The sequence below is a fragment of the Augochlora pura genome, chromosome 10 (genome assembly GCF_028453695.1).
Source record: "Augochlora pura isolate Apur16 chromosome 10, APUR_v2.2.1, whole genome shotgun sequence".
Taxonomy (NCBI): domain Eukaryota; kingdom Metazoa; phylum Arthropoda; class Insecta; order Hymenoptera; family Halictidae; genus Augochlora; species Augochlora pura.
The window spans coordinates 15,791,233-15,815,953 of record NC_135781.1 but is presented as its reverse complement, the minus strand read 5'-3'; the positions used below and the strand labels follow the sequence as shown (position 1 = coordinate 15,815,953).

The window sequence follows — 24,721 nt, the reverse complement described above, 5'->3', positions numbered from 1 at the left end:
AGTATTCAGTGCGGAGCGATTGTCTCTGGTTACTCAACTGTGTTTGCGACAAAGTATTCTTGTTTAACCTTCACCGAGAACGCACGGCGATTATCTGTAGGTGTAACGCAAACAAGGGAATCTACGGGATAAAGTCTAATCCGGGTTCTACAGGCTGATTGCTACTCAAGTAGCATCGAGCGAAAGAGAGAAATTCTGTGGTCCAAGTACATTCTCTAATCCCCGGCCGGTGTTTACGTAATACACGCGTAGAATTCTTGTTTAACAAACACTCCTCGGAAGCGCCAGTGCAAACAAATGGCTCTTCGGGATCAAGTCTGATCCTGCTTCAAAATATTGATTGTTCTTCGAAAGAGTAGGACGATGGGAGTTTTTGTTTATTTCGTCCGCGTTTGAAGCCCTCTGCAACGTCTACGGCGTGGACACAGAGTAGTACTCTTGGTTATTAGACAATCTATCTAAGTTATTACAGCAATTCTATTTACAATAATTATATCTCCAATGGGACAATCTCGACCGAATCAAATTTTACCGTCATCGATTATTTCATAGTATTCTTATTAATTTCCGATGGTAGCTAACATTTACCGTACGAGTCCACAAAGTCTACAATAAAATACGACTCCGTTCCAAAGCATTGTTTACATTGAATTTTTGCGGAAACACCGGACAGCAGAATAAGATAAACGTGTGAAATTATCAGTGTTGGCTCCGAAAGGTTATCGCGACTCCCTGCCGAATAATCGACCGAGAAGACGCGTGTGGTTCAGTGGTGATTCAGATCGAAGATAGTGCAGTGTGTCGGAAATCAGGTGGCTTCGCTGTCGCCGAAGCGGGCCGTGCATTTCTGGTGTATAGGAAAGCGTGATAATCTGCGCGAATTATGCCGGGAGGTGTTGAATAGGGGTGTGCTGTGACCGGGATGTTAGCGAGATTGGGGATGACATGGGAGCCGGCGACATGAACAGGGAGATACCGAGCAGCACCCTCGCGACTCTCCGGGGAATCCTGGTGAGCTCGCTGTCGAGGGAGAACCTGGGCCCGCACGACCTGCCCGTTCAGGAGAACGGAAGGCATCGACCTCTGCGGAAGGTGCACTTTCACGAAGGTACATTCGGATGCCCGTTCGGACGGGCGTCGATGCGATCATTTAAATATAAACGGAGGAAGCGGGCCGCGCCCAGCAGCATCGGCTGCCGAGCCGCGCAACATTGTTGCCCGCGGCGCGGCAGTTTCGCGAAATGATCGGAACTATCGGGAATTCGTTTCACGCGGAGAAAGTTCGGAAACAACGGCGGACGACTACGCCGACGTTTGATAATGAAAACAGAGAGCGAACAGGATGCGTGGTCTGGGTTAGGTCTCGCTTTTTACGCGATCCCATTCCGCTCAATTTGCTGAGGCGGTTTACGCGATTCCCGGCAACGCTCGGAACACCTGCTCGAGAAAATTGAAAGAGGAATGATTGAGACCTTGCCGAATGACCGTTCCCCCTCGTTTGCCGTGAGTCATTTGATCGCAATCTCGTGCCGATTATTTTCTGAATGTTATTCATCGCGCACTTTCTAGCCCGATCACTGTTTCCAGCAGAAGTGTGGAGTAAAGGGTTAATGGTCGATCGTTTCTGTGGAGACCGCCTCGCGAGGCATTCCAGAGGTGTTTGATAACATCTGCGTTCACGTAAACTCTTATATAGTTTGCATTTTTTCGATTAGGTGACTACGTAGTCAATATCATGTTCGCCGACGATCTACTTTACTTTCGAACTACTATCACTGTAGCTACTCTGATGGATATGTTAGTATTGTTTGATACAATTTCGTTATATATTTCGATATTACTTTGAATATTAGTTAAACTTTTGCACTCGAGGGCTCCGGGATCATTTAAAATTTATCTTCAAACTCGCAGGCTTCGTTGTGGAGGCAATGCTACGTATTACACATCAATTACAGATACACTGCATAATGAACAAATATGCGTGAAAAGATTATTTGAATTTTGGCGACAATTTTAGCGAAATTCGCCTCCGTGCGACGAGTCCCGTCATGCGTAAACGGTAGACGACTGACTAACAGGTAAAGCTGAACGGATTCAATGCAAAGACAACTCCGTCGGAGTTTCCCGGAAACCCAGTTCTTTTCTTTACTCGGTGAAATCATTCGTTGACACAATGAGCATCTCGAGAGCTCTTTTCACGAAGTATGTAGTCCGCTGGAATTTTAATTTACACATTCCCATCCTTCCAGGTTTACTGTATGGAATTCCGTGCCGAGAGAGTCTAGTTCAAATAGACCGAATTTATTACGAGGCAAATCGATCTCCGTCGTCCGAATACCACGGTGTAAATTCCTCCTTATAGTGCTGAACACACGGGGAACAGTCTATCCGTCAAATTCGCTCGTTATTCCGCTCACGAGTGTCGTTCTGCTTATGAGCCGAGGATGACGATCAAACTTTCCATGAGCCATAACGATCGACTGGCCGGGTGTATTCCCGAATGAAGTCGTCCGCTTCACCGATGCACACTAAAGTCCCGATTTTCGGAATTAAAACACGACACAGTTATTCGGATAATAGAATTATTTTGACAGTAATTCTGGTTTTCTTTTTGTCACAGAGCGTTGATGAAAAGTATAGGGAGATCTCTCCATTTTTAAGTCGCTGCGTGACTGATCGGAGAGATCTCCCATTTCAAAGTAAATCGTTGCTTGACTGATCGAAGAGATCCCCCACTTTGATGTTAGTGAAATAAAAGTTTTATATATGTATATGTTGTCATCTCTTCCTGAATCTAATTTATTGGATCTATTATATTAACAGATAAACATGATAAAAAAATATAAATCATAAATTTATATTATATTGAATATAGAGTACAGACTAAAGGTAATTACAAAACGAGATCTGTTTATTTCATGAACAATAGCGTAGCGGAGCCAGTTACTGAGGGGTGACCAATTGATGCGGCTTTGCTTTATTTTCCAGCATACTTTATATTTATCGAATAAATGTTATCCTTTCATTTTGATGATTTTTGATTAACAAAATTTAACATGTCTTATTAGATAAATATAAAGTTAATTATGTACGAAAACTAATAAAGGGCACAGCAATTGATCATCCCACAGTAACAAACTCCACGTCGGATGACGTTTCTGATAAAACTTATGCTGATGAAATTTTTGATCGATGGACGTGCTGATAATCGATCGTGCCATTTAATAAAGGTTCCGATAATCGAGGTTTTACTGTATTTGTCTTTCGACAAGATGAATTATTTTCGAGATTCTAAAGGGTAGCCACATGCTCCCAATCGAAGTTACGCAAGTTGCCCGGAAAGAGGATGGATACACGTCGTTAAGCTGGGGTTTAACTCGTTCCGCGGGAAACAGTCTGGATCTAAGCTGAACTTAGGGCACGCCCATGATCGCCGTTCGTCTCGATAGTCCCCACGGAATCGAAGCTTTGATCTCGTTTCAGAAATGAACATGGTTTCGGGGGAAATTTCCAATCGGGTTATGTCAATTTATGTTCGTAACTATTGGAATCCTGGGTAATTGAGAATATTCAGAATGAGTCGTTTTACTTGTCCACCTTAATTTATCTTCTAAATGACATACTGGAGAGCAAAATCATTTCGAAAGAAAATAGTTTGATGTAAAGATTGAAATACACGGCAATAATTACTTTTTTACTTTTTATCAAAATATTCGAGTAATTTGACAAGATTGGAATCGCTTACATATGTATCACTTGCATTTCTCAAGTTAAATGAAAACATTTTGAACATTTCTTGCATTAAAAATCAACTAAAAAATATCTCGATAAACATTAGTTTAATAATATATTTTTTAAATCTTTATTTAATACAGTTTTTAATATCATGTTTAAATGTTGCATATTCAAGTTTAAAATTCAAGATGTCCATCTTACGTTGAGAAAAAAGGAAAATAGTAAGGAAGTTAATTATTGCTGTGTATATGTACTCCTTTTTATATTGAACAATACTTATTCGAAGCATTTTTTTATACAGTATGTAGTATACAAGAAAAGAGTGAAATGGGTGAGCCTGTATTTTGGGCGCAGAGCGTAGCATGTATGTTTGCATTGCGTTATCGAATGCGATGTGTATCTTCGTTATACGTAGACATATTGGGAACGGTGATATCTGTCGAGTTATCAGATATCAGATTTGTTTGATCATGACGTTTGTAAGAATTCGGGTTTTGTGTATGGAACAATTTGGGATGTATTGTCTGTTGGATAAGAGAATATAGTTTTCGGTTTAAATGGTCTGTCAATTCCCGCTTATAAATCTTATCGTATCTAATTTTAAATTCCCTTATTATCGGAAACTTATCTGTTTAATGATTTTCCACGAATCTCTCAAGATATGCTTCGCAATAATGCATACCGCGTGATCTTGTCTGAAATATTTTCAACATTTCTTACATAGACAGGATTGGGCAGGTATGTATATTTGATGACCCGTGCGTGCGTCAGTACGATCCATTGTCTGATGAGACGTGTAAACTTCCAATGCGCTCGTCGACTGATTTTTGCACGAGTGAATAACAAATGTGAGTGCAAATTCCGCGACAATTTTTCATTTCCATGCATTAGCGAAGATTATATTCTCATTATGCTGTTGTAATAATGTCCACGATAATGGAATGGCATTATAGCGTAACCCTGGCTTCCAACAACAGATAATATGAGTTTGATAACGAGTTCCACGTCCGACCAGTGAACATAGATGTGCGATCAAAAAACATCAAACTTAACGTGATTATCGCTAATTCAACGAATTTATTGGTTAAATGAAATTACTCGTCCTACTTGTTTTCAGTATTAAGTAGCTCTGTTACTTCCATGCAAAAATGGCACAATTTTCGAGAACACAATTTTACTTAATTGTAAATTTGTAACAACGCCATCGTTGTAACTAAATAATTTTTCAATTACTATAGAATGCGTTATAAAAGTGACTACAAAATTAATTATTTCAATTCTGTCAAATAAACAAATATAAACAGTTTATTAATGAACATGCGAATGTGGCTGTTATACGAACAAGATTAAACAAACAAGACTTACAAAATAATAAGTTTATCAGTTAAATAACATAAAAAACGTGGAAAATTGTTCCACATGGGAGCAAAAAATTCGATTCCTTCCAGTTCTTCTCTATTTAATCTCAGGTGAAAAGTATCGCGTACAATGGCAGTGAACTGTTGTTCCTAATGAAGCCTAGCTGCAAAGTAAACAAAACAGCGTTTGTTCAATTCACACCCTAAAAAGGGCATAATAGAAACAATGCGACGTCAGGCTACGGAATCGAGAAATCCTGAATTAAAATGTTTTTCTTTCATGATCAAAGGTTCCGCGGAATGAATTCGTATTCATTCGGTGCGCGGCCTGATCCCGAGGGAACAGTATGTTTCCGCCGGCCGCGTTATTTGTTTCGTTTTTAACGCGGTTGCATCCGGACGGTAACGGGTCAAGCTCGGCTCGCTGGATTTTTCTCGTTAAACGTAATGAAAGATTCCCGCGAGAAGTAACGTTATCCTGCTCAGTATTGTTTACCTTTACGCGAAGACGTCGGCCGCTTCTGCGGATCTGTTGTAATTACTGCGCACGGTTCAGCATTCCGAGTGCATCGTCGTCAGTCCCGTGACTAATAGATTTGTTGATGTCACGCACCAAAAAGTCCCACTCGCGCCTCGGTCTGCCGTCTCCTGGAACAGCCTGCCGGCCATTCGGTAGCAAATACTTGAGATTTTACGAACGCTGTGCAACGCAATCTTCGATCTCAATGATTCAGAGCTGTTATTAAAATACAATCTCTCGTTTCATTTTCTCGATGACTCTCGCTAATTGCGTTGGAAGAGAATTATGTAAAAATTAACTCTTCCATTTTTAAGTAACCAAACAATTTTCTTATAAAATGTTGTTGGATTGCAAAATCTATACACAAGAGTAGTAAAAATTACAGTTCGAAAACTTGAGTTTTGTTCGACTTGTTTTAAATTTAACATTAATGAACCGCGCTAGGGCTGGATATGTTGATACATGTATACAATGTATCAATGCATCAATATATTCGGTTACAATGTATCAATAAATTCGGATACAGTGTATCAATTTCGGATAAATCATTGTATAACGACCCGAGCAAATGTTATTAGAAATAAGAATAAGCAATAGCTATTTAAAATAATTCATTTTGATCGTTATTTGCAACGTAAATAAAATAACATCGATCCATTCGAAATAATAGCAATTTTAAATGACGAATTACTTTATTAAAAGGTTTTACTTTAAGAAACTTATGGATCGATTTACAGAAATTATTATTTACAGAAATCATTACAGCAATTTGTTTTAAACGTAAATCTATTCTCAAAAAGTTTGTCTTTAAGAGATATTGTATCTCGAAGACTACACAAGTAATTGTGTCTTAAAAATAATTAATTATATTAATTATGTAATTAAGTAATTTAATTACAAATAATTTTATCTCGAATAATCATATAATTCAGATCATTATAAGGTAGGTCAGTCATTTTATCCTGTAGAAGTATCAGTGAGAATGTGAAAATAAAGCAGACTCACAATTACATCTAATAATTAGATCACCATATAATTTGGAACAACTGTTTCACAATTATCTTAAATAATTATTCCTAATGATCGTCAAACAAAATAAAATGTTATTTATAATACTATTCCACATCACGTTATTCTAAAAGTAATCACAGGCATGGAAATAATTACGAAGTCTTAATTATTTATAATAATCACGAAACATATTAAATGTTAGTTAAAATAATATTTCAAATAACGTCACTCCATAGGCATGAAAATAATTGTGAAATAAAACAACGGCTTGTTTGAAACAATATTTCAATATAATGCCATTTCAAATACACCCAGAATGTAAAAGTATCTGCATAATTACTGTAATAATTATCGAAGGAATCGTCATGCATGACGTCGGTGCGTGACCTCCGCTGTCGCGCCTAATGATCGTTATCGCGATAGCTCGTCGAAAGTCACCGCGCGAGATATCGTCGGCGAACACCATGTTTTCCCAGATTCCTCGACTGTGTTCGATCGACTGTATACGGAAACAATGAAATCTGCTCCTTCGAGCAGAAGCGAGTAAAAGTTAGCGCGAGCGGATTCGCGGAGCCCGGAAGAGTTTTGACAGAGTTTGGCGACGCGAGGCGCGCCGCGGATGGAACTATTGATTTCCCGTGATTCTCTTTCGACAAACTCGGAGCGGGATATTTGGAACACGTGTTTGGAGGAACGCTGGGGGACTTTCACGTTCGAACGGCGCGTGTCTGTTGCTTTTGGGTCTTTGTTAGCGGACAAGGATGATAGGATCGGCCGATTTCTGTGCTAGATCGACCTTCGTGGATCACTGACGGCGCACAATAGCCGTTTTCTTTTGTGATCGCAAAGAGGGAAAGATTCGATGGTTGCTGGCTCATAAATTTCGTCGCTATCCTCGTTACGTCATAATGGGAGCGGTAACTTTATATTAACGGAGGTTATACTTTCTGCTATTACGGTTATTATTTATTCATGGAACGGGCCCGCGCATACGGACAGTCTCCGTGCAAACGACGAATGATTGCGTGATTGTAGTATTATTTTACGAGACGTATAACGTTCTATAAATTCAAACGTTACAGTTCACGTGGCAGTTAAAACTCTGCAAGAAACAATCTACGATATTTCCACTGAAAATAATATTAATTCTTCCACGTTGTATAAAAAGTTTAAAATGCCCGATACAATCTCCAAGTATCTAGTACCATTTCATAATTTCGTCTGGGTTTCCGGAGAAATCAATTTAATACGCACGCATTCAAGATCTCTGTAATTAGAAACAGGACATAGAAAACAGATACATATCGTCGAGATTTATGCAATAGGTAGTAAAAACAGATTGAAAAGTATCGAGTTTCGACTTCTATTCTAATTTTCACGTTACTCCTAACCCATGCATAGGATGCGAAGCTAGGCGGATTCAAAGCTTTGAACGAGGTCGTACGTACACGGTCTAGTTGGAATAAAAATTGAGTTTCTCAAATCTTTGGCACCAACAGTTGTAGCTTAAGTGTAAACTTTGCTCGTAACTCCGAGACCCTAAGCGCTAGGTGCCTCAGAAGAAAGAACTTGCTTTGTCCCGAGATGTGTCCCAGAAAATAATTTTCGGAAACAAAAACTCGGCGGTCCGTATAAAAATTGAAAACTAAATTGAGAACGAGGAACATTTGTTTCGCTTAGTATTCGGGATTATGACAAAACGATGTACCGAGCTTTTCTGATACGTCGTATGATATGTCGAGCATGTAGATCTACGGACTAATTATTAGATGTACTGAAAAGTTATGTTCGATGATGGTATTTTAAGTTCACATTTTTGATACACTCTTCAAAAATGATATTTATAAATTGCAATCATTGCTAGCATGAGGGCATAAGTAAAGACGTAAACTGTACAGTAAAATAAACATTACTAAATGCACATAAAATTTATTATTTTCTTTCATATCAAGAACAGGCAGAACTTTCCGGTAGATCGAATATTTAGTGATTCCCGGTCGATTATCGTCATCTCAGGTGCACGACGGTTTTAACACTTTATTGACCGGTCATTCGGCCATAAACATTGTTATAATTTCATAATATTAGCATTAAACAGTATTTGTTTTATTCGTCGCGAAAGGCATCTAAATATTTAAAAGATTATGTAATAATACCGTAATATTAGATAATAAATCAGTAATTGCAGTGACAACCTATTCACAGACTATCCATCAGGGGACAAACCGATTTATAGGCTACCGGTCGGTAAAATGTTAAGAGTTATGAAGTCGTACTGTTCGCGTCGATGTTTTAGAAAAAAGTGTCCTGGTCTTCGATCATCGTTGAACAGGAAAATCGTGTCGACGTGTGGGCGTTTCTACTTTGAGGGGTTTCCTCGAGAACTCCTACTTCGGTATAAAAGAAATGCACTGATTGGATTTGCCTACTGCTGCATATTACTGTAGTATCGTAAATGTAAGACAATCGTTAGATTGTAAGGACAATGTAGCTTTTAAGACAATGTAGGGACCAAGAGGCGCGACATTCACCACTTGCGCTACTAAACTCTCGGTAGCCATGCCGTGCTCTACAATATAACATGCGGTAAGGCGTTACATTGACTGTTAGCTCGAATAATGAACGATCCAACTGTTAGCCGACGTGACGGACACGTCGTTTTTGTTTCTGCGAAAAATGTCTATCGACGTGGTATACACGTCTCTTGCGGTTTTGAAACAACAGCATCTCGACGTGCGTATTTAAAAAGAGCGAGCGTCATTCGCCGTTGCAATGGCAACAACTTAAACAACGAAGATCGGCTAACAGTTTTTGTCTATTGAAAGGGACGGGTGGAGTTGTTCTGAAAGTCGAGGTGTAAAGAAGTCTAAGAGTTGTTCTGGAAGTCGAGGTGTAAAGAAGTCTAAGAGTTGTCGAGTAGTCGTGTTCTCAGTTTCGGTATTTTTCTGTTAATTATTCTAGTCTATAGTTTTTTAACTTTAAACGAAATTATTATCAAATGTATTCCTACAGTAACATAATTTCTAATGATCCGTGTGAAATACGAAAACATTTCTTTGCAGAGAACAATTCCCAAATGTAACTCTTGTTCGATTTTGTTTTCTTTTATATTCCTACATTACCACTCAGTAGTTTCTTAAAATTCGTCAACACCCTCTTGTCACGCCGTGAGGATATCTTGTTTGTATATCATTCGTGTGAAATGGTTACTAGGAAATTTTCTTAAAAATCTCATAGTTGTTGAGCACTAATTTTTGATAGAACAATCTTTATCGAAGCCTCGGCAGCGAGACAAAATGGTGGCACTCAGGGGGTATTGCCGTTAAAACCTCGTTCAACGAACCGCGTGGAGCTCAATTGAATAATTAATATCGCAATCTGAATTCATATCTCGAAGACGCCGTCGAGACATCATCAATGAACCCTCAAGATCGTACTCCAGTTCCGCTCTATTACGTAACGCCATTCTTATTCCCACCATTGTTTGGTATGACCGAGCGGACCCACGCCCACGGGTCAGCGTTCCAGGCAGGATGGTGATCGGAAATGAAAAGTTCCAGTTGGTCCGCGTTCCGCAGCGTTCCCCGGATAGTCAGCAAAATCAATCGGAGGCCAATCTGGGATGTCGTAGTGGCGAATATCGGCCAATCAACCCCTAACGGCTATCCCGCCGGAAGTGCGTAAATTAGAAACTGTGTGACGAACCAATATGGAGGGCGTATATTAATTTATCTCGTAATGAACAATTACGAAGCGATAATCGTGCGTAACGGATCGATCCGACGGAAAGCCGTTCACTATGTGTTTCTTTACAATCACGTGGTAGAAATCAAACATAAAACGCTGATTTACAGCGCAAATGTTACTCTGGTATAGGTGCAAATTGTTTTTCTTCAGTTGTTTCTTTAGTAAATAGAAATTAACAATTCAAATACTAAAGATAACAATTATTTGATATAGTTATTTAGGTATATTTTATTTCATTCTATTATATTTATTTTATTATCCTATTACGTTCATTTTAATATTTTCATATCTATTACTTCCACTTTATTATTCTTACTGCTATTACGTTGCTTTTAATATCCTTATTCTAATAATAAATATATTTCATTGCGATATGAAAAAGAGAACTCCGATCAGATACCGTGCGAAATGGCCCAAGAAAGTCGAATTCTTCATGCCGCGAGCGATAACACGTTCCATTAGTCAAACGCGAATTTCACGATGAATCAGCACAATGACTAAACTGAAATTCAATCGTGAAAATCCGCATAACGTATATATTAAATTAGTTCGGTAAGCGTTTTCCGTTTTTCAAAGAAAATTCGCGAACGCGTTCCCTAGGCACACACGTTCGGTTGCGCGAAGTGACTCGTCACGCGACGTGAATTTCTGGGAACTGTTGTTAAATAACGCTGATGGTTTTTTTCTCTTTGTTTCAGGTGAGTACCCCGCCGTAGACCGAGACTACGAGCAGCAGCCAGGTAGTCGTGGTACGTAGAGTGAAACCACGAAGAATGTGTCAATCGATGTCTTTTTGGCTGTGTAGTAATCCACGAGTTTTCCACCATCCACTCTGAAAATCGAGAGAATGCAAATCACTGTAATCATCGGACAAATTGCTTGCCACATTCCAACATATTCACTGCCATGGTGGTCGTTGATAGCCATTGCTACTGAATCGATTCGCGCGTCGATCTTGCGAAATCGAAACAGTCTATTTAATGCACAGAGATTCAGAACAGTGCTATCAGACGCGATATTGGCAGTCAACGTGTTAATCAGATCATGCAGTTTTGTACAAATGATTTAATTCCATTCAACTCGCTAGATGGTTTCTTGTTGTTTAGAAAGGATACTCGTTTCTTGATACTCTGAGCATGAAAGACTCGTAACACTGTTCATCGAATTGGAACATTTTCGTCCCATTTTCAACTTGAACTAAAAGCTTCCGACGAGTTTAAGAGCGATCTGAAGCTTCTAGAACTACCATTCTTAAGTCGAAGGTTCACTCTATCGTTAAGCCGATTTTCAGATAAATATTTAAATTGATCGCTAAAATTCTTGGAACTACTTAACGCTGAACCTATCGCGACGGTCGAAATAATCCGTAATATTAAAATATTCAGTACGATAAAAATAAGGAGGTGTCTGTATAAGCTTTGTCGCAGTTTTAAAGCGATGGTAGTTTTTCGGTAGGTTCAGTGTTAAAAGAGCTAGAAATCTTTTGATCCAATCTGTAGAAAGTTGCTTCGTTTTAAACGACGATCGATCGTAATTAATGTTCGTGTCTAATTAAGATTGTGTCCAGGCCACGGCCAGTATTGGCAGCTCGAACTCACCGTCCAAACTCAATCAAACTGGCTAACCGATCCGTACTTAATGAACTCGTCCAGTTCAAGCAACATCTAATATTAAACATTGCCACGAAATCGGATACCTGAGGAAGGTTGCCGCGGAATCGGATATTCGCGAAAGGCCGCGACGGAATCGCCGAGGAATGCGTTCCCATTTTCTCATGCATCCCGTCGATTCGACGAGCGGAAATAATCGATAGCGATGTTAAGTCTCGAAATACGACGCTTTCCTCGTACGGTAACACGATCCATTTCGAGAATCAGATACAACGATAACGTAAACTTGAGAAGAATAATCATTTTCATCGCTCATGATATAAAATGTAGTTATAGGACGGTCGAGAAGTTAAATGGTCTTGAGAGAAGAAGTATTCGGGTCCTCGTAACGTTTTATTCTCATTCGTTGATCGAACTAAGATCATTATACTAATGTGGAGGTTTTATATATATATAAACTGTATTGTTTAACACTTTACCGACCGATAAACTATAAATCGGCTTTTTACTCTGATCGGTAGCCTGTGAGTCGGTTGTCATGACAACCAATAACTTGCTATCTATTATTGAGATATTATTATATAATTTTTTAAATAGTAGATATGCGACGAATAATATAAATAAAATCGATAAAATAAACATTGTTTAATGCTAATGTCATGAAAATATAAAAATGTTTACGGCCGAATGATCGGTCAGTAAAGTGTCAAATATTCTTACTTAACGCTAATAGTTCAGTTAAGTGATAAGAAATTATTAAAGTAAGAAATACATTATTCTTGTGTGGTATATACGTATTCTCCCTAAGAAGATTTATTATTTATTAATCGTTGGTAGGAAACAATAATGATTGTATTAATATTTACAAGGCGGTAGAAATATTATTAATATAATTTTTAAACATAATCAATACTAAAAATTGCCGACAACGTTGGACACGCTAATTATTTACTATATACTAACATCTCAAAGATAGGTAATATTAAAACAAGAATTAGTATCCTGCCTTTTTTAAATTAAATTCTTCTATTGTAACATTTATGTGAGTTTTCCGAGACGTTCTTAGTTAGTTATATCCAAACACATATTAAGTAGCAAGTTACATCCTTTTGAATTTGATTTTTGTCACACTTAAATAAACCAATTTTCACCGTACGTTTAATTTATGTTAGCAATTTGCATTTTTAAATCTGATTTTCTTCGAGGCCAACCCAAGTTACAAGACAAAAACTTAAGAAGGTCGGTACCGCTCGACTCTCCCTTGAATTAGTATGCCATGCTTTACATATAAATTGACAGTAGTCCATCGCGAAGGTAATGACACAGTGTGTATACAGGGTGAACTGCCTGTAAGAAGAAAGAAAACGAACACGTTTCCATTAATCTTGATCGGAAGAGAAGAGATCGCATTGAACTTAAAGAGCTTGTATAGGGTAACGTATTAACGAGATTTCCGGGCCATAAATATTTGCTAAGCAGAATACGTCTGACCTTCGTATGACATTAAGGCGACGAGGTAAAATGAGCAACACTACTTTGCATGTACACAAATTATTTACAAATTACGTTGTTGTCCGATAAATTTAACATGCACATCCTCGTTTATAAAGAGGTTTATAACGATAGAAAAAATTGAAATTGCCATAAATGCAGTGGTGAAATTTTGTACTTTAATATCTTCTTTAAGAATGCATAAATAAACTATTGAATTTTCATTTCAACCATTCTTTTATACTTAATGCAGTTTTAAAGAAATATATGTATAAATAAATAGGAGTTGCACGTGCACATATGTAACTCTGAAGAATCGAATTGTGGTCAATAATAAAAATAGCTTAAAATAACTTCATAAATAACTACTAAATAAATAACTTAAAAAGTCGTAATTTTTGGGATGTCAAACGTTGGTTTAGTTATTGTAGTTCACAATTTCTTCTTCGACTGTAAAGGCAATAGAATTTCGAACTCCCACACTACATTACCGTGTATAAATTATTCAGTTTTCAGAAAATGAAATTAAATAAATTAGTGTTATAACACTAATGAAAAAACTATCAAAAATCAATACTATCACGAATCAAAAAACATGAAAAAGACTAACAATTTACACTAAGTACATCAGAAAATATATTTGAAAAATTGATGTGGAAAAAGCTGTAGAGTCATAAACAGTTACTTACGCAGCCAGTTTTAATTTTTATTGATTTATCGAGTTTCGCATATGCATCGCCTTAGATTCAGCTGACTGCAATCGAAGCGTATTTGGAGAATAGAGAATTCTAATATTACAGGATCGAATACTCGAGATCCACTGTATTTTTAACTCTCTGCACACCGAACCATTCTGAACGTTAGCTACCAGCTATTGAGCGCTACTTTGTTGTAGAGACGAACATTTACGAACCCTCATATTATTTAGTAACGTATCATAATGACACTGGACTTATACAAATTCGTTGACATCGAGGAGTATCTATCTGTAAAAAAATCAATATTTTATTTTCTATAATTTTGTACAGTATAATAAATTTTGAAACACTCTCCAAACTGCACTGCAGGCTGATTTGTGCATGTTCGACGATAATAACTAGTTTGACGTAGTTTTTCTATACATCTTATTATAGTAATTTTACCATATCTTAATTTGATTTTTTGTGCCATTTCAAGAGAAAACTTCAGAGAAACAAGCACTTCTTAACAAGTTGTGCTGGAATAAGTTAATTTTTCGTGATAGCAAAGTTAATGTCCCCTGAGAGGGGACAGCAGAGTGCAAAGGGTGAAGTCTTGATGCCTTATTCGAGGGTGATCCCAAATTCGAGTCCCGGTATAAACGCGGAAAGATTGTTCCAGTTCCTAGCTGGGGAGGAGGAACATGCTCATTAACGGTGCCTTTCTTCCGAGAAATTATCGATCAGCGGGTTGTGCGCGAGGCGCGCGACCACAACGGACCGAAGTTTCGCCGGAACCGCCGTCAAATATTCGACGAGCGCGAAATTAATTGCTCGTCACGGCCCGTTCCCCTTCGCCGCGTGGATCTCCGGATAAAGTGTCAAGGAGGAGGGCTTCTTCACGCTCGTGAGATCCTCTCGTCTCATCTCGAGCCTCGCGCGCTTGACAAAGTGCATATGAAATATAACGAGAATGTGGGATGCTGCTGCATCCTCGGCGCAATTTCGCACGAGCACGTTATTACACGCGCTCTCTCTCGCGGGGGCGAAAAAGGGTCGAAGAACGCGCGGTGGGCGCACGGTAAATCTTTGGCTTCGCCCTGGGCGTTTTCAGAGTCCTGGTAATTAAGCGTTCGCGATATTATCATCGTGTCCCGGTGTTTTCGCCGTGGCGCTGTAAATCAACCAACTTGCTGTCTATGAGTCGGCGGAAGTGCTATCGGTGGCTTCTAGGTCAGTAATGCGAGGTAATGAAACTTGAGTGAACTACAATCAACGAAATTTCTCTAAGGATATTAATATTCTTAAATGACTGGAGCTAAGTATTCCGACAAGAAAATTAAATGCTGGTTGAATATATAAGGGAATAATAAGAAAGAACGCAACTTGGCAAACAAAAGATTGCAAAAGTATAAAATTAACAGTATAAAAAATAAAAGTATATAAAATAAACAGTATAAAATTGTAAAACGCATGACTCATCTGCGAAATTTGAATAAAGATAGTTAATTAAAATATTTTAAAAATAAAAATATTGTAACAGAATAAAATATTTTGAAACTACAAGAATTATTATTTAAAGAATATAAAAACCACCTGCGAGGTTCGAGGTTTGCACAGCATAGCTGAACAAAATTGTTCAAAGAGAATTGTTTTTTCTATGAAAACATTAACATTTTTCTCTTGTTTCTTTTCTGGTTAAGTTCGTTTGTATGTCATTTTACGACAAAAAATAGTACATTAATAGCAGCATTGCTATTTTTCCACTGCTAAATTCGAAAATACTTGTTTATGTCAATTTTAAAACAACTTATTTTTTTTTATCGATTTACAATGATTTCATAATGTAAGATGTTTTAGATAGTTACGACTTGTAATTAAAATCACTTGCATTAATATTATCGTTTCGTGATTCATAAAAATGCCTGAACAATAGTACTCTTTTAGATGCTGCATCCAAAATAAGAAATTCATCTAGATTCATGCTTAAAAATCCTTTATTCATCTACCAGATAAAATCGGATCGAATTTTCATGAATTCTTCATTTACAGTGATCTAACTTCAATATGTCATGCACATCGTACAACACTTTTTAGGTACAAAAATCTGAAAGGGAGATTATTATTCAAACAATTCTTTTGTTTCGAAAGCGTACATTTTATTATAATTGTAGAATATAGCTACGTACCTTAACATAAAACACTCGTTAGCAAAGAAATCCATTAATCTTGTCAGGGAAGTTCCCAAAGGACACGTTCTATTCAGATCATAGATATGACATGGCGTCTCGACCATAAGATCCCGTATCTTCTTAAAAATCGACATGTTCTCACAAGTTCATTCACTTAACCCCTTGCCGTACCATTCTTTTACAATTATAATGATTAGATCTTTGTCAATCGCAATAATCTGTTAGAAAAGAAATGAACTTTATATTGATTATATAAACATGTATATTCACGTTTACTTGCATGCGTGGCAAGGAGTTAAGGATGAAAATTGACATGGTTATGTATAACGATCGCATGCTTATATTCTGCATACACGTGACCTACGGTAATGAAACAATGACAAAAGCACAGAGCAAGATTTATGAAATCTTTATAAATGGAAATTTTTTACCAAAAGTTCTTATCATTTAATGCAAATAAGAAGTCATTATTCATCGTAATACAGCGGAATATATGTACAAGACTGGTGATCAATTGGACGGATGAACTTTGACCTTCCGGTGAATTTCTCTCGTCGGTGGAGACCGCCGAATTTACCACGCAATCGAGAAACGCGAATTCCGCGATGTTTAGTCTCTGATAAGAATGGACCGATAAAGGTAATTCAGCGGCTCATCAGTCAGCGGTGCGGGGCACGTAATGTTCCTCTCATATTTTATCCAGTGAAATTTACGAGGAGACCACCACTGCAAATAATCGCGGCAAGTTAAGATACCTTATCGCTGACTCAGCTCGTTTGCGATATTCTCTTTTTCGCTTTTCAATATGTATCGCAGCGGTTATGCTGACTTCCCGTCGATTGTTCGCTGACTAGCACGTGGAACAACGTCACACGGGTCAGCTTACTGCTTGAAAATTTATCTTTTTTTTTTCATTATTGTCATTATTAAGTTTCTTTTTAAGTCTATCTAACACGGTGCAACACTGTCGGGACAATTCGGTATATATGAACAAATGCATGTATATTTAACGCTAAATATACCGAGTACTGAAAACGTGTGACATGTGTTGTTTTATGAGAATTACAAGACTGAATTTATCTAGTTATTTCAGCATTTTTATTATAAAGTGTGTTTGATTTAAGAAATTTATTTAATCGTTTCTTACAAAGGTGGATATAATATTAAAAATGTTTCAATAAAAAATGTAGAACAGATCATTTTGAGCGCCATAGTAGATTTATTGAGCCGCCAGATTAGGAAAATATTACGCAACAGTTTTTTTACCCTTACCGAGTTACCACTATAGTTTGTCATTAGAGATCTTGATTTTCGACAGATACTGAAATACAAATTCGTTTGTTATACTTGTATACTAGGGTGGATCTTATTTATCGACCATCGAATTTTTATCTAGACGCCTCCCAAGATTGTGCCATTTTATGAAAAAATAACCTATGCACAATATAAAATTAATCGAGAAACGAGAAGACGTACCGCATCAAACTTAAAATTTTTTAAATTGTTGTCATTAATTTTTCATCACTATATATTATTTTCTTTCCTAATGTTTAAGATATTATTTTCTTATATTCTTCCATAAGCTTAACCCCACCTTCAGTAGTATCGTTGACAACCTTTAATCGTTGAACGATGTTTAACCCATATTTATGTTCCTCATGTTTCCACGTGTCAGGATCTTTGCTTAAAAATTCGAGTTTGATTTTTTTTTTAATTGACGCGTCACGTCTTCCCATTATCGAATTAATTTTAGATATTTCGTAGGTTATTGTTTCATCATAATGCTAAGAGGTATCACGATAAAAATCGTGTAAAAAAATGTTCACCAAGTATTTCTAAAGTCCATCCTGACATACACGTGAAATATGAATCTCTAGTTGTGAACGAATCGATTTTTCTGAATTTTCTTTGGTTTCACAAGCATCGGAGGCGACGACGGAGAGAATCAGTTTCACGTTCATATTGAATGCGCGAAGCAGCACAAGAACCGGCCGTTGGTTATCGGGGCACAAAATATGCGTCGGACAGTGCTATCAGACTGGATGGACGTTCTTTGAAGGTTTGGCGTTCGAGCGGAAATTGGCGGGACTTGATCGCGCAGGCGATACGCTGGAAGGTATTGTCCGACCGATTGACATCGGCGAGCTGGCCGATTGGCACGATGATTGACGCGTATCCGCGAGATGAGCCAAGATCCGCGCGCACCGCCGCCGCTTGCGGAAATGGCGGCGCGTGTTATCGCGTTTCGAACTCGGCTACTAACTTCGTTATCGAGTCCTTTCACGATCTTATTACGCGGGCGATCGCGTGCGCAACGCCCGGCCGAGTCCTATTCTGTCAACGGCCAATAGGAGATCATCGGCCCCGGGGATCTTTTACGGTCGATTTGACTGCGAAAGTAATTTTCCCCGACCGGAAATTTATCTCGAATCTAAAACGCTGATGAATTATTCATCGGCCGTGTCCGCCGACGCCCGTGAGACCCGTTCTTACCGGTGTCGTGGCACGATCGAGCCGTCGGATCTCTCTAGCGCCGGTTTCGCTCGCGTAATATCCGCTTCTGTTGTCATAAACTGTGCCACTTCCAGCCACCCGGCGCTCCTTGCGCTCGCGGTGCCGGACCACGAGCATCGTTACTCTGTTAGCAAATTATTCGGTTAATCGACCTGAACTCGGTTTTCTTGTCGCTAATCAGCGAGGAGGTCCGAAAATGAATCGTCTCACTGGCAGAAGGAAATGGACTTATTTTTCCGACCATCTAAATCATGACACTCGCGACAATAATTACGTGTGCAAAATTTGAAAGCAATCCGATAGTTTGTAACCATGTTGAAAGGGTGAAAACATCCCTTAAATGTACTTTTAATTCCTTCCTTCAAGGACAGTGGTGACTGAGAAATATCTTTCTCGAAAACTGCTTCCTACAGTAATTTTATCGAAATCGGAGTTAGCAGATTCGATACCTTCTGTGTCGTATATTGAATATATTTATTAATGGTAGAATATAATAATAATAACAATAATGGTAAAACAATACTTTTGTGTATACTTAACACGTTGACGCCAACGCCGATATTTACGGTTTTCTCTGTAAGGCGACGACCGAAATTTAAAAATTTAAATAATTATGTTAAGTTTATAATATTGAATTTTTATGTTTTTACTATTGATTGTCTGTTTATAATGTTGAGATAAAATAGTATAAACCTATTTTGTACTACCTATTTTATGAAATATAAACAAATACATGCCGTCTCACGGGACAGACACGTGTGACCCACCGGTGATGCACGACGGTGTCTACGTGTTAATATATACTCACATTTCACAAAAATATTTTTAAAAAATCGCTACATAATTATAAAACTTAAATGAAACCGTTAAAATGTAATTTGTTTAGCATGTGCCATAATACATCCAAAAATGTCTTAAAAGGTTTTTGACTTCCCTACCTAGAAACTCATATGCACTACGAGTCTGCTGTTGCATATTTGTCGGATCGATTAGTTCTCGACAAATAGATATCTGTTATAGTACTTCACATCTAGAAGTATCATTTTATAGACAATTTTCAAGTCGCATCGATAGTTTTACAGTTCCGTGTTGCAGCAGTGATGAGCAAGCTGCACAAGTTTCGCCAAACAGATTTAAAGAGAGCGACACTGAATCAAACAGGATATCACGTGAACCTTGATTTGGCAAATGGGATAGAACGCCATTCAATACACGAATGAATACTACACGTAGTTATGTCTTGGCGTTCACGCTTCAACTGTTCAAAGGAGATTCTACCGCACGTGATTCAGTAGGTCCATTTCAACTAATCCAGACGTCGGAGTCCTCGAACACGTTCCGCCGCTCCGTTGCGTGCATCGGTGGCGTAATCGCTAACCAGCATCGAATATACTTCGTCCGAATATTGCAACAAGGCCCAGTTAATTAGTATGCAAAATTATAAGAAGCTTAGAGGAAACGACAGTTGCCTTTAATTAAACACTACAGTTTCGCTTCTTAATTGGATTGCGCAATCGTATTGAAAGACGCTGCGATCACGAAGTGCGAGATGGTTCATAACTCGGCTGAAACAACTTCAACGCTAAAGTTGAAGTCATGTTTGTCAGCTTGTTTACCTTCATTCTGCATTCATCGTGTTGCAAATTAATGTCCTGCACTGTACGCTTCTCTAACATACAATAGACTTTGCTACAACGCGATAACGCGTTACGCCTTCTAAACTATTTTTATATTTCAAAAATTGTACATAATTACGTTCTTACGTTTCAGTCTATTTAATTGTTCGATTTTAAATATTTTAATTCCATTAGCGTATTGTACGCGAAATCGTGTTGCATGGAAGCAGTGGGCGTAACAGTTTTGACACATTATAGGAATTCGACTCCATTGTTACTGTTCATTGCTCGAAAGAAGGCACAAAGAAAAGTGGTGGATCGATTTCTACCGATTCACTCATGTAAACGCTGTCGCAGAACTAGCGTAATCGCGATTCCCTTATTGGCAAATATGACCCTTTTCTATTAGTTCCAATTTCCAGGTATGTACCGATAAACTCGAGTCGCCGTCTCGCTTCTCCGCGATCTTCTCCTAGCCACCTCTATTTTGTTTCCAGTTCAGACTTTTGATTATTATTAGCTTAGTTACGCGCTGAACAAGAGACGTGATTAGATGGATCTGGCGACCGACCGCCTTGCTCCTCGTGTCGATTAGCTTATTGGTCTTCTTGTTTACCAATAGAAGTGAGTTTCGGGAGTTCGTAGACAAGTGAAGTCTACGGGTGCGGCGTGACGAACTTTGCTGAAATGGTGGCCAAAATATACATATTGGGACGACATTTAGTGCAGCAATGTTTTGGGGGTTGCTAATTACGAGTCTAAAATATAAATTACAAAAAGAGATGGCGGCTTAGAAAAAAAGGTAAATTATACTAGATTAGATACTCCGATATCAAAAGGAAGACTGATATTTAAACAGTTAATAGTTTAATCTAAATTATTGCAATTACAGCTGTAGTATTTATACTAAAATGCCTGAAAATCAGATTCGTTAGAGATGCACAAGTAGACGAAATCTCTCGATACGGTAATTCGCACAGCTCGTCATGGATGTCTCATAGAGTCTAAGGGGCTAATAATAATACACAAGGAGAAGCGAAAATTAATTATATCCGTTATTGTTTGTCGATGAAGTTATGGATAGCTATCGGTATCGGAAGCTGCGGTGAGAGAACGTGGTGCGGGGGATGAAAGGGACTCGAGTCGGGTCAGACGACGATTCAGGGATAATCTTCTTGATCCGTTTATGCCGCGGATTTCGATTCAACCATCGCGAAAGGTCCCGCGAGATATTGTGTTCTCGTTTGCGATTCACGAATTCCGGCCGCGCCGACAACAATGCCCGGATTAAGACGCACAAACGAGCCATCGGTCCCGACTATTCTAGGGTTCCATTCACCTGCATCGAGTTGCACCTAACCCCCGACGTTTGTGCGAGCATTCGAAATGATACCTCGTGACTTCGATAACAGCCGATGAGATTAGGGCAAACCAGAGACGATGAACTAATTTTGAATATATTAATACCTTGCGCTGCGATTCCTTTTCGTGCTGCATTGATTAGCACTTGTTAATCAATTCTTGTCTCTTCTATTGTCTTTATTTACTTTCCTTTCTAGATTTTGATAAAAGAAGAATTAAATTTTATTTCGAGTTAGAAGAAATTAACACTATGCCGTTCGGCGCCACCACAGTGGTGTACCGCGCAAATATATGAGACAAACAAATTTTACATTTATTTACATGTGTGTATCTTCGAAAATTTCATGAAAATAGGTGGACAGGATTGAAAACTCATGATAACTAGTGATGAGATTAGTAAAGCTTGACAATTTATAATTTCCCGATAACCTTTACCGATAAAGGTGACAAGTTAAGTAATTTGAATTAGTGAAGCGGACGCGCGGACGGCAAGGTGTTAATAATATTCATATTTAATAGATCTTGGACGAAATGTTTGTCACAAGTCTGACTTTTTATTATAGTGCAAGGTGTTAAGAGTCGAACGCTGCCTCCAATAATTCTTTCAATATATTGGTTCTTTTACATGCCAAAAGTCTAGGTAATTACTATACATATACTTTATATACTTATAAGGGTGTTTCTAAATTATATATACTCCGGGAAATGGGGGGTTCCTGAGGCTATTTCAAGTAACCTTTTCATTTGTCGAAATGCCATCCGCAGCTTTGTTAAGGAGTTATTAATTAATAGAGTTGGCTGCGCGCGGACGATTTTTCGTGCTGCTGCACATACGAGCCAGTTGACTGAAGCCCATCTCGCTTCCGGGGCGCGACGGAAGGAGAGAGGGCTGCGCTCCGAATTTGAGCCGCGTTCAAGTAACAAACAAGGATTTTAGAAATGTCCTATTAATTTCAAAAATGTCACAAATATTATTAATGAAAAATATACCCATTCAGTTGTAAATGTTGTAATCCAAAAGTTGTAATCCACGTATGTAAAACGGCACAAATTACGCTAACGTTCACTTTCACTGCACTATTATTCCACACTGATCACGAATTATACAACAACTGACACATGCCCGAAGTTTCCAACGTTATTTTGTGTGGCCCTGAAAAGGGCCGATTAAATTCCAATTCGGTGCTCGAAATGTCCACCGTCCACATCGAGACACAATGTCGCCCGGGTGAGTACTTGTCTTTCGACGGCCGCAAGCGTCTCCTCGTGTACATTTGCGACGGCTCCATGAATCCGAGCTATCAAATCAGCTGCACTAGAAAAAGGTTACTTGAAATGGCCTCAGGAACCCGCCATTTCCCGGAGTATGTATAATTTAGAAACACCCTGTATAGGTGTAGCGTCCAGACGTGCGCACAAGAGAAAGTCTCTCCTTCGTGCAAACAACGAACGTAATTTACGACTCTCGTTCCACGAAGCTATTTTTGAGTCGACATTTTCCAGATCTTTGCAACGCATGTTTATTAGAGTCTTTACCGAAGGTCCTCAATAGCAAACAGAGACCGTCGTAAATTAAGGGATTATCTGAAGGGCACTTGGGCCGGACGCGCATCGACTTTCGTGCACGTGGGTCCGGCGCGGGTGGCCTGAAGAAAAGTCCCACGTTCGCACGGTAAAACGCATCCCCTCCGGTCACCTCGCCGCTCCGAAAACAAGTACGTCAAGGGCGGGTTAGCCAATCAGGGTTGTTTCGGAATTTTACCAGGGCAAGCGCGAAATTATAGTTTTTAAGAAAGACTTGGTTACGACGCGTCCCAAGATTAACGTCGTGAAAGAACACTCTCCGTGAGGACATACCGAGTCAGTTAGCCAGCGGAGAAATTTTGTATATTTGTATATATATTAGAAAAAATGAGTAACTTCACATCGTGCACGATTAATTCACCTATCTACCCACATAGGCAATTACTATATACATATACTTATATTACAATGATAATTAATTTCGTGAACTAATTAAAAATTAGTGTCACCCATCTGGCACCTTATAGCATGATAATTAAGGGGAATTGATCGCGTAATCTGATTAGTCAATTAGCCTCGATCTCCCCTAATGCTCGTATCCCGACAAAGTAATCGTCGCCGAGAGAATTCGGCGTTCGGAATCGTCGAACCGCTGTCAACGCGTCGTCGACTTCGTCGCTGCCAATCACGCATGTACTTCGACGCAAGCGCTGATTCGCGTATTAAGCCGGCGAATCTGCTTATCACCGACGAAAACGGAATTTACAATCGAGTTTGCCGGTGAAAGCCAGACGACGAGGGGAGAAATGTGAAATCAATGCGTTTCTAAATACGTGTATTCAACTTTTGAAGCGGTGTTTACGACATCTTCCGGCGGTATCTAGGACAGAGGATAGAAAAATCTTACGGAAATATGGGATTATTTTCAAAGAAAATGCGGCGCCTGTGGCAAGAAATGTTTTGCAACCGTTCCTCTTAGGTTCGCAGGAAACTTTGCAGTTTGTAAAGAAGCCAGAAGCAGGGAAGCGTTTGTTTTTTGCCGGCGGAGATTCAAGTTTCCCGAATAAAACCGTGCTTTGAAAATTGCCGCTTCTTAAACTATAGTCTTTGAAACTATTAACGACAGAAACATCGAATCGCTGAGGTTTTCTTATATAATAAATAGCGAAGATAATTCTTCAGAAGAGGGAAACTTGCAATTAGACGGGAATTTAAACGATGCGTGTACAAATTCTTCTTTAATGCTTTGAATCATTCAAATATATGTATAGTGGGAAGATGCAACAGTGAATAAGCAGCAGGTTTTTAAATATTAATTAAATATAAATTTAAATCGTTTAGACCAATTTTAAACAAGTTGTACC

General features: G+C 38.6%; 1 protein-coding gene across 18 annotated transcripts in view; it reads left to right on the top strand.

The window, feature by feature from the left end:
- The window catches only part of LOC144476469 (uncharacterized), a 434,992-nt gene that overhangs the window by 272,030 nt on the left and 138,241 nt on the right, over nucleotides 1-24,721 (top strand). For 3 of the 18 annotated variants that reach the window (XM_078193467.1, XM_078193464.1, XM_078193462.1), the window contains exon 2: nucleotides 11,070-11,120. The exons of 12 other annotated variants lie outside the window; for them this stretch is intronic. In XM_078193467.1, the coding sequence (XP_078049593.1) occupies nucleotides 11,070-11,120 (51 nt within the window). Of the gene's footprint in view, nucleotides 1-428; nucleotides 1,109-11,069; nucleotides 11,121-24,721 lie in introns of those variants that run through there. 3 more of the 18 variants (XM_078193473.1, XM_078193468.1, XM_078193465.1) reach the window with 1 other exon arrangement.